Consider the following 11,357-nt stretch of genomic DNA (forward strand, 5'->3'; position numbering starts at 1 on the left):
GCCTGCACTCAAGCTGGAGATCTCGGGGTTTGAACCTGGGACCTCAGCGTCCCAGGTCGATGTTCTATCCACTGCACCACCACCATTCGAGCCCAGGTTATTTTTATTTATTTTTAAAATACCTGTTTTTATTTCTAGTATGTGACTGATACACATTCACAGTGCCTCGGTCTATGAAAATACAGTGTGGACATCTGATTTAGAATATGACCATGAAGTTGTCATTTTCCATACTGCTTTCTGACCCAACAGACCCATTTTTTCTACCTGTTTTGTGGATGCTGGATTAGTGAGAGAAGAAACCAAGCAGATTTGTCCGCTTTTCTCTTCGAAGTGTGCTTGGTCCTAGTGTAAGGGCCACGTGGATAAAGCTGCTTCCATCTTTCAGAACGGAATTCCACACCTCTTTCCCTTCCCACTTCCATCCTACAAACAGAGCTGGTGATACTCTCAGCCCAAGTTATTGTTGAAACAGAGAAGTGGATGATAACCAGGAAAGCTAAAAATAAGATTTCAGGATTCCTCCTGATAATGATTTAACCCAGTGGTTTTCAGCTGTTGTTCCGCAGACCGGTCCACCAGAAATGTGCTGGTCTGTAAGAGTTAACCACTATGATATTTTATGAAGATTATACAGTCTGTTGGGTCTCTTATCTTCATACAACATGAAGATGATTAACAGTCTATAATTTTCTGGTAGACCAGCATCAGCCTACAGTCCAGCATTTAAAAAGACTGAATTTTAACCTATCCTTGGAAAATTTGTGTGGACAAGATATTTTGGTAAATTAAATGATTTAATTAATCCTATTGTTGGATTGCTTTATTGAGCACTTTTCTGGGTTTACTTAACCTTTTACTGCTCACCCTTATTAGGCTGAGATTACGAATCTCAGATAGTACAGCATCTGTGAGGAAGCGAACATCACAGACACTGAGGAGCCTCCGTAAGCATGTCTGCTCACCTGCTTCATCATACAGCTTTTCCTTTTCTTTTTCCTTTCTACATTAAAAAATATTCACTATTATAAATGCCATATGTCCCTGTGGACTCATGGAAAGTTTTCGAACTCAAGGAAAGTTTCCTGGTGCCTCCTTTTATCTGTATGATGGAAGCATCCTAAACATCCTAACTGTACTTGGTCACACATAAAATGATGACCTGATGCCTTCGTTCTTTTCATTTTATTAGAAAGTGCTGAAGGGATTTAAAAATTTTTGGAAGATAATTTCACCCCAGAAGAGCTCTTAAGAATTACAAGAAAGGGCAAGGTCTGGTTTATAGGGTCTTTTAGTCCCTGACAGTGTCTTAGAGCACTTGACTACATTTGTTCAGACCACAGCTCCAGAGAAGGTGTCATGTGATTGAAATTCTGCTTCTAAGGGCCTCAGACAAGTCAGATTAGTGAACCTAGGGTCTCAGAGTGAGTCGTGGATTCTAAATAAGATAGCACCATATTCAGAGTATCAGTCAGAAGCTTTTACAATTACAAATCTTTTTCACTTGTAGTTCTGTCATCTTTACTCCAAAACAGTGATTTCCTAGACACAGATTAATACCTAGTTTGTACATTATTGTTTATTCCTCACAGCAAGCATTGCTTAGGACAACCTCCCAGATCTCCAAGCTATTAGAGTTCAACCAGCAGTTGTAAACAAGACATGCAATGAAAGCGCACTGTTGCTTCTGGCCTCATGAAATAACAAAAAATAATTTTTTTGTTTGATAAAAGAACACTTCTCACATTTCCTTCCAAGTCACTCTTGAACTTGGACCACCGTAGGCCATTTCATTGGGTTCTTTCAAACACCATACCTTCAGCTCATGTTAGGAGATGGCTTCTCCTTAAAAAAGACTCCTGTCTTTGCAGACGTGTGTAATGTGGATCATCAGAACAAGGCAGGGTACACCCCCATCATGCTGGCAGCCCTGGCCGCCGTGGAAGCGGAGAAGGACATGCGGGTTGTGGAGGAACTATTTGGCTGTGGGGATGTGAACGCCAAAGCCAGCCAGGTGAGCACGCTTTCTTCCCAGGCTCGTGGTCACGCTTGCTGTGGCAGTTCCCACCAGCTCAGGTTCCCACACCACATTTCCCACCGCTGGGCACCTGCTCACTGGCTCAGCCCTGAGCCTGTGTGGCTGCCTGGCAGTCCTAGATGACCAAACACATTGATGAAATACTCCAGCTTCCCGCTGGAAACTTCTCCGTCCTTTGCCTTGCGCTGCGTCTGCTTGGAGCAGTGTGTACAGAAACTGTGGGTCAGCCTGTCAATAAGTGACTGGGAGGCCCCAGCGCCTACCAGGTGACTGTCTTCATGCCGGGTACCAAGTGCCCCTAGTTCAGATGTGTTCGTAGTTTGACTTGGTTAACCATCCACTGACTTTGTGCCTCCTTGACAACGAGACAGAACCTCCAAGCTAAAGGGGAAAATTGACTCATTACCTTATGATCTAACTTCATAACTTAGCTCATCGCTCATGAGAAACTGATTGCTCCCTGCCCGCCACCACCCACCCCCAAGAAATTCCACACCCACCTTCCCCTCTGTCATCACACTGCCTTCTCCCCTTGTCGCCTGCCAGCACAGCCCCACTATCGACCACACCTGCCGGCCAGGTTTGACCTTCTGGAGTTTACGGTCGTCTCTCTCCGCAGGCAGGACAGACAGCCCTCATGCTGGCGGTCAGTCACGGGCGGATAGACATGGTGCGGGGCCTGCTGGCCTGCGGTGCCGACGTCAACATACAGGACGACGAGGGCTCCACCGCCCTGATGTGTGCCAGCGAGCATGGGCACGTGGAGATCGTCAAGCTGCTGCTGGCCCAGCCGGGCTGCAATGGCCACCTGGAGGACAATGTAAGCTGTCCCCCATTGGGCCTCCGTGGAGACAGCAGGGAGGGCTGCGAGTGCTGGTTGGCCAGGGGGAGAGAGAACATCCTCCTTGATTCTCCTTGGGGATTTGTGTTGCCTTCCAGGCCACCTCGCTTCATGGCCCAGCTTGGCAGCGTTACTGTGTGCCAGCTAATTAATACTCCATTAGTTGAAGCCAAAGACAGAAAGGTAAATCGGCCTCACCCCAGAATTCATTAAAGGAAGAAGGTGATGGGCATGTACGAGAACCAGCAGAATAAACGGGAATAAACATGTTTACAATAGCGAATCAGAATCGGTGTGGGCAACTTTTCAATCCCCTGAGGGGACCAGGTCCCCGGTCCATTTGGAAGTCTGGATTACTAGCCATCACATGGGGGGTTACTGGGTGATCTGAACGATTATCCCAGGCCGGTGGAAAGAGGGAGGCGTGCCCTTCACTGGGGCCCATTGGCGCAGGGTCCCCTCAGCAGGGGATCGAGGCTGCCTCGGCCTCCAAGCACATCTTCCCCATCCCGCTAGGGCTGCTCCCGTCATCAGCGCTCTTCTCCTCTCCCAGGTCCTCGGCTGTCCCCATCCCCCGGCCACCCCTGGGCTGGGAAACATCCTCAGGAATGCTGCTCCTCTGGATGTCTTCAGGCCAAAGTGGAGCAGCACTGATAGGGGAAGGCGCAGGAACTGACACTTCAGTGGTGACAGGGTTGAAAGGTCCAAAGGCCGTAGAGGTTGGGTTGGGCTGGCTCTATTTTGGAGAGTTTATCTCTGTGGAGCACAGGTTTGGACCAGAGCTTCCTTGAACTCAAAACACTAAAATGTTAGTGGGAGAACATCCTCCTTTGCACTAAAACTTCAGGGCCCTGTGAGCCCGAGGCAGCAGGAAAGGAGAGCAGAGAGGCACTGACTGGCCCGAAGGCCCGCTGCGTCCTGCGTGCAGTGACCTCCACAGGAGCGCGGTGGGACCAGCTCCCTCGCTTCCTCTGGCAGGCGGGGCATTTCCAAGCGGTCCTCCCTCAGTAACAGTTTGCTTCATGTATCTTGGTTCTGTCTGTTGCTCTTATTCCTGTTCTCTCTCAGCAAAGAACAGCTTGTGGGTATAGTTCATAAGAGGCTAGAGCCACAGGGACTTCCATACATCTTGGTCACTTTTCATCCTTAAAGGAATGGGGGCATTCAGCTGGCCTCTGGAGGAAGACGGGCCTCCCAGGACTCACAGACTGGGAGGGAGGGACCAGAAGATTCAAACCACATGAGGATTGTTTCCTGTGGCCAGCGGCCCAGAGGGAATTCTTATTCCAAAACTAGACAGAAAATAATTTGTGCTGAGCTTTTTTACTTTGATGGTCCTTTATATTTAAATCCCTGCAGTTCATTGGAAATCAAACATTTGACACGTTTCCTTTCCCGTATGTAGTGTTTCCCTCATAGTTTCATACAATACCTTTTTTTTTTTTTTTTTTAAGAGAGAGAGAGGCAGGGACAGACAGGATGGGAGAGAGATGAGAAGCTTCAATTCTTCCTTGCGGCACCTTAGTTGTTCATTGATTGCCTTCTCATATGTGCCTTGACGGGGGCGGGGGGGGGGTGCTCAAGCTGAGCCAGTGTCCACTTGTTCAAGCCAGCGGGCAACCCTGCACTCGAGCTGATGAGCCTGTGCTCAAGCCGGCAACCTCAGGGTTTCGAACCTGAGTCCTCAGTGTCCCAGGCCAACGTTCCATCCACTGCTCCACCGCCTGGTCCGGCCAGTACACTTCTTCCAGCCCACAGGATTCAGTGCTTTCATATGGATGCTACAGCGTTCCACTGGGTGGTTTGGGGTGTAGGATCAACTCTTTCCCCAAGAAGGAAATTAAGAGATCTTTAGCAAATTTCAAGATGTCAGAGCATACATGATGGTACATGCCTGCTTATTTGTAATTATAAGAAAAATAGAAACTAAAATGTCTTTCAACCCCCATCATTACTGCCCCCTGCTGGTGGGCACAGTGGTTGTATGAGAATTATTCATGGGCAGCCTGCATTTGTTGAAGATCCAGTGTGCAGACCTACACACTGACCCCTGGGAGGCAGAGACATAGGGGACTGGGGATTGTCCTCTGGACTGTGAATTCCTTAGGGTGGAGCCTGTGCCTCATTCATCCTTGTATCTGTAGGGCTTAGCACACTGAGGTCCAGAAAAGTTCTCTGAAGGGCTGACCAAGCGGCTAGATGTGGGGGAACACATCAATTACCAGATGTATTTTGTTCTCTTACCTTTTGGCTGTCAGTAAGTTTGAGACATGCACCCTGGCTTGTTCTTTTCACCCTAAGGATGGCAGCACTGCACTCTCGATCGCTCTGGAAGCAGGACACAAGGACATCGCCGTTCTCCTCTACGCCCACGTCAACTTCGCCAAAGCCCAGTCTCCGGTGAGTGCTGTGCATTTGGCATTTGTTAACAGGCTGAAATCCACAAGACTGGTGGGCCCCCACCCCCTGAGAATTGACAGGAGGCACAGACAGGTATTATGATGATTCTGAACGTGGAAGTTTTAGTCTGGAACTTAAGAGTCTTATCACTTTTATCCCACCCAGAAGTGCTCATGGTGAGCCCAGCAGAGACCCTGCTTCTCTTAGGAGACAAATCCTCGCACACAAAGGGCTTATTCTGGGCAGAATTATACCAATGGTATATCCTGAACCCACACATATTTATACATATCACCCTGTTCCTGGCCTTTTTCCTAACGGAGCTAGTGGGAGTAGCATCCACTTCTTAGCAGGAAGTTGACTTCCCAGGACAGTGGGATGTCACACTGCCACGCTCAGCTGGCTCCTTAGCACTTCCTGCTGGTGGACCTGTGTGCTGTGTTCCAGCTCTCCTCGCTCTGGCGCGCAGGTGGCTGTCAGTCCGGTGGACAGACTTCCTGTCACAGAGGACACATCTGCCTGAAGTCACGCATTAACCCCCAGCTTTTTTTTCTTTCCCTGGTCTCTAGGGCACCCCTCGGCTTGGAAGGAAGGCATCTCCTGGTCCCACCCACCGAGCTTCGTCTGACTGATTATGTAAAAACAGCCATCTATTCACATCGCCACCATTAAGCTGCTAATTGTTCCTGTTGGGGTGACAGATGCTGAATGTATACGTGTTGTGCCTGAGCTCACCAGCAAACAAAACACACAAAGCCAACGACCGAAGGCTGGAGCTGTCCCAGCAGAAGCTGAGACAGCAGGACGTTGCCGGCGGGCACACCCTCCCTTCTGGCCATCTTCCCTCTGTGTTGGGCACACCTGACCCTGGTCGTGTTGCTGTTGAGTCTGCTCCGCTATGTGCAGTTGTAGGAAACTGAAACCTGACCTCAGCGGGCAACTTGTATTCCTTCTCTCTTCCCTCTCCCACCACTGCTGAGACGTGTCGGGTTCTCACTGGCATGGTGGTGTACATTTTTCCACAAGTATTTATATTTACTAATGTGGAACCATTGGAAGGCTCTTTAAAAATTTCATTCCAGGGTGGTTTTGTTGATTTTTTCTTTTGTCTCTGTTATTTTCAAGTACGTTGAGATGACTTTGATCATGAGCAACTTGGGCCTGGGCTGGTAGGTTTCTGGGTTAAAATTAAAAGAATTCTTAAAATGTATAACACTGAACAGAAGGAAATCTTTTTAGTTGGTCTTATCTGGGTGGATGTATTATACGACTTTTTATATAAAAGATATCTATATAAAATTGACACAGTATTTTCAACTTTTATATTCCTTGGTAATAAAAGACATGAAGAACTACATCTAACTACCATATTTTTATTAATAATTGCACAACTCTAATGATAAAGGTTGAATTTGTGTTAGAAGAATTGGCTATAAATTTGTCTCTGGAGAAACATAGTGTAATTCTCCACGTATTTATGGATTCCTTTATACCATGTCACACTTACTTTGGTCTTACATGTATTTAAATGTCTGAAGTGCCTTAGACTTGCCATATTTTCAAAATAAAATTTCATTAAGCTCTTTGCTTGGCCCTGCCTCGTCTCTGACAGCTGTCTGCCCCGGTCCCGTTGACTTACAGCAGCGGCAGCGCAAGCTGATGGATGGATGGCGCAGGGAGCCGAGTGCCCGGCCCACTGTCGCTCTCCGACAAGAGAAGACGCACATCTTCCGAGAGCACCACAGCTCTGCTCATTACTCAGGTTGCACGTCACGAGTCTGAAATTTAAGACCTTATTAGGCAAACAGTTCATCAGCCAGGTCATCTCCAAGGGGAGCCAGTGAGCTCTCTTCTCACAGGCAGGAGCACTAGATCTTCATTCTAATTTTGAGTGTAACTGCTGGGTACGGGTTGAAACCCGTAATGATAAGAACGGAGAGAGAAGCCAGGCAGACTTTTAATTTCAGACTGCCATTGGCCCAACAGCACCTGTTTCCAAGTCCTTAGAAAGTAAGGGGATTTGAGTCCCTTGCATTCCTGTGAAGAAGCACGGAAGCCAGAATGCACACGAGGTCTTTTGTAGAGTTGCTGGTAATAGGTTTTTAACCCAGGTCGTGGGAGAGCCAGGTGCATTGGAAAAATATTACTGAGGCTTTTCTTAAAATTTTCTTCCTTTTCTTTCTCCTTTGCCTTCCTTTCTGTCATTTATTCATTCATTACTGAGCTCATGGAAAACGGCCAGAAACTAGATTTCTTCAGCAGGGGTGTGCAGCATCCCAGTGCTTGCTCTGGAAAGCGTGTTTTCACGAGCTCAGACGTTTGCCCCGTGGAGACGCTGTGAAAAGCGTTGCTGGCAATTCAGGCCCATTTGGGGCAGTAACAGAGGCGCTCTCAATTCATCCTGGGGCCTCCGGGGCAGAGGGGCCATCCTGTTCCGTGAACCACGAAAATGAGGTCACAGCTGCCTAGAGTCACGAGCATCTCTTTCCCTCCTGGGATAAATCTACCAGCTCTTGAATTTGGGCTAAACTTCAGTTCAGATAGTTATTCAAGGCCAAGTTCGATCAGATCTGAACTAGCACAATGAATTAAAGTGGAAGAGTTCGTGTTTGAAGAAAAGCAGGACTGAGTTTTCTGTCTCTGACATGCTCTGCCTTTTGAGCAAGCAGGGCTATATCTCAGGGGGGTTGTCGTTCTGGGAATTGTCTCTGTTCCATTTGAGAAAGGAAGGTAATATTGTCAGTGCTAGAGAAAATGAATTCATATGCCTGCATGCTGCATTTTAGATTCCTTGTGCTAAACTTTGCAACAAGAAAACAAGTTCTTGTTCTACTACAAAATGAGGTCTTATTCAAGCAGGACACATCTAACTTCTGGGTCACGTGTGCTTCCTCACGCCTTGTTTGCTCTGCTAACACTGGGCACTGAGTGCTCTTTATCTTCAGATCTTGGCACACTGTATAAACCAGCCTGATTCTCTCCGTCGGTACAGCTGTGATTTACTGAGACACAGATCCATACAGGGAAATGTGGCAGGGCAGGGCGCTTGGGCCAGGTCCCCGAGAAAGGCCAGCAGAGGGCTGGGCACCCCGATCTTTTCTCCCAGCTTTAGTGAGAGAAGGCTAAGCCTGTGACAGCCAGTTTTCTAGACACCCTGTCCTAGTAATTCAGAAGCTAAAAGCCAGAATCCACCTTAAGGCAAAAGGAATTGAGCAATGGGAACTTGGGAGACCTCAATGTTAAGAAAATAAAACTGATGGTGTCCTGCATGAAGACTGCGTGGACTGAACCCCATACTTACCACAGGGGAGGGCCTTGCTCCTGCAGTAAGTTACCCAGAACACACTATCTAGCATTAGTCCCCCAAGTAAATGACACGGTGAGTCCCTCCCTGTAATTTTCCAATACTGCAATGCGAACAATTTTATCCCTGACTTACGCAACACTGAAATACCGCAGATCTGGGATAAGGCTGGCAGACAATCAGATAAGAAAACTGCAATTTCCCCCTCCAGGGAAATGGTAAACAGACTAACCTAATCTGGTCCTTTGTGGGGGATGCCTGTTTTAAGCACAGATATTTTTACTTTTGTAATTCTCCCCTTCACAGCAGGTGCAGGAATTCCCTGAGGGAGCTGGTGAAAGTGCAGATTCTGGGCCCCTGCCCTGCAGATTCTGGTTCTTAAGGTCTGGGAATCTGCATCTTTAAGGAACACCCCTGATGTTTTCTCTATGTGGCCTTCTGTCCACACTGAGAGTTTTATTACTCCTGAATTATGACACTACCGTTTCTTTTCTAAACAAGGCCAGGTGGGGAGAGCTGTAAACAAAACAAGAAACATCAGCTTTGCTTCCTGTTTTGTCTTTGATGAGTAAGGAGCCCGGTGTTTACGCAATCTCAGTGGCATCTCTGCATCTCCTGGATAAGTCATTTCTAGAAGACCAGTGTCGGTCAAATAAGTTTGTGAATATGTATGTTTGCTTGCTTATAGTTTGCATTGGGTATAGGAGACAGGCTATAAGCTGGCGAAGTCATTATAGCCTAAAAGGCTTAGTTTTAAGACTAAGCCTTTCCCACCCTTTTAATACTAAGATCTTCAAAACTAAGCTTTCTCCCACACCCTTGACTGTTGCATGATAGAGGGTGGTGCACTCTCATGAGGAATCCCATCTATGGCCTCAGATAAGTGACTTTGTATCAGAGACTTCCTTATTTGTATATTGGCTTAAAAGTTTTGATTTCTACACTATAAAATGGGGAGACCAGGGGCGCCTTCATTCTCTCTCTCTCTCTCTCTCTCTCTCTCTATTCCTGAAATTAGCATTGCAGAAGAGAAGCGGCCAAGATGGCAGAGTGCTGAAGGAGAAGCCAATTTGTACGAAGTTTGTGCAGAGAGAAGGAAGGAGATGGGGAACAAGGGTTATATGGCCAGTAGCTGCGGCCACCAGCACAGCCGCCTGGCCCATGCAGGTTTGCATTTGATTCAGACAGACGGTAATGAAACAACGGAGCCAAGAACTGGTGGGCCATTAGCTTTAATTCTAGCTTGTACCCAGTGGGCAAGAAATACACACAGTGGGAAAACACTTCCCTTTCCATTTAGGGCTCCCAAAGCCACTGACTTACCCGAGTATTCCTAGAATCAAAGGTTTTTACCTCACCAGCCTTATTCACCTCTGTTCCCCATCTCCTTCTCTTTGCACAAACTGGTTTCTCCTTCAGCATTCTGCCATCTTGGCTGCTTCTCCTCTCCTTCACGTGCCTTTCTCTGCTCTCCTCTAGCATGGGCTCCTCTGCCCCATTTTATAGTGTAGAAATCAAAATCTTTAATCCAATATACAAACAAGATAGTCTCTGATAAAAAGTCATTTGTTTGAGGCATAATGGGATTCCTCATGAGAGTGCACCACCCCCTATCATGCAACAGTCAAGGGTGTGGGGAAAAGCTTAGTCTTAAAACTAAGTGTCAAGCCACTAGACACGGCCACCATCACAGCCACCTGTCCCACGCAGGTTTGCATTAGATTTGGACAGTAATGAAACAACGGAGCCAAGAACTGGTGGGCCATTACCTTTAATCGTAGCTTGCACCTGGTGAGCAAGTAAAAACACACACACACCGGGCTCCAAAATCCACTCACATTCAGTGCTCACAAAGCTACTGACTTATCCGAGTTTCCTAGAATCAAAGGTTTCTAGCTCACCAGACTTATTCACCTCTGTTCCCCATCTCCTTCCTTATCCCTGCACAAACTCTGCACAAACTGGCATCTCACTTGACACTCCACCATCTTGGCTGGTTCTCCTGGCCTCCTCCACGTGGCCTCTCTCCCTTCTCCTCTCTGCTCTCTCCTCTAATGATAATTTCAGGAACCGAGAGAGCAAGCTCCTGTTCTGCCCCTCTTTTATAGTGTAGAAATCCAAACCTTTAATCCAATATACAAAATAGGGAAGTCTCTAATACAAAGTCACTTATCTGGGGCATGATGGGATTGTACCACCCCACATCAAAAAGGGTGGGAAAGGCCTGACCTGTGGTGGCGCAGTGGGTAAAAGCGTTGACCTGGAAATGCTGAGGTCGCTGGTTCGAAACCCTGGGCTTGCCTGGTCAAGGCATATATGGGAGTTGATGCTTCCAGCTCTTCCCCTCCTTCTCTCTCTCTGTCTCTCCTCTCTCTCTCTCCCTGTCTCTCCCTCTCCTCTCTAAAATGAATAAATAAATTAAAAATATTAATTTAAAAAAAAAGGGGTGGGAAAGGCTCAATCCTAAAACCAAGCCCCAGGCTACAAGGATTCTGCCTGCCCACAGCCCGCCCCCAACACACATTAATATCACCTGGGTGACGGCCTCCACGTGGGCAGCGCCATCTTTAACAAAGTGAGCATAATATATTTTATCTGCCCAACATTTCCCAAATCAATCTTTTTCGTCTTTCCCTACTTCATTATGAGGCAGACTGTTCCTGCACTGGCAGGAGGCTGTGACCCATTGCTTTGGCTTTGGAATAAAGACAATTTTCTATTTTCTTTTTTTTTCTTTTTTTTTACTGAAAACACAATTGTAAAGCCTTGGCCTC

At 47.2% G+C, this 11,357-nt stretch overlaps 1 protein-coding gene across 5 annotated transcripts in view; it reads left to right on the plus strand.

Moving 5' to 3' along the window:
* Positions 1–6,866, plus strand: part of KANK1 (KN motif and ankyrin repeat domains 1) — a 249,516-nt gene extending 242,650 nt beyond the window's left edge. For all 5 annotated transcript variants that reach the window (XM_066368045.1, XM_066368049.1, XM_066368048.1 and 2 more), the window contains 4 exons: positions 1,872–2,014; positions 2,658–2,858; positions 5,181–5,279; positions 5,849–6,866. In XM_066368045.1, the coding sequence (XP_066224142.1) occupies positions 1,872–2,014; positions 2,658–2,858; positions 5,181–5,279; positions 5,849–5,911 (506 nt within the window). In that variant the 3' untranslated portion in view covers positions 5,912–6,866. The remainder of the gene's footprint in view (positions 1–1,871; positions 2,015–2,657; positions 2,859–5,180; positions 5,280–5,848) is intronic.
* The last annotated feature ends 4,491 nt before the right edge of the window (positions 6,867–11,357 follow it).

Source organism: Saccopteryx leptura, chromosome 2, assembly GCF_036850995.1.
Source record: "Saccopteryx leptura isolate mSacLep1 chromosome 2, mSacLep1_pri_phased_curated, whole genome shotgun sequence".
NCBI classification, from domain to species: domain Eukaryota; kingdom Metazoa; phylum Chordata; class Mammalia; order Chiroptera; family Emballonuridae; genus Saccopteryx; species Saccopteryx leptura.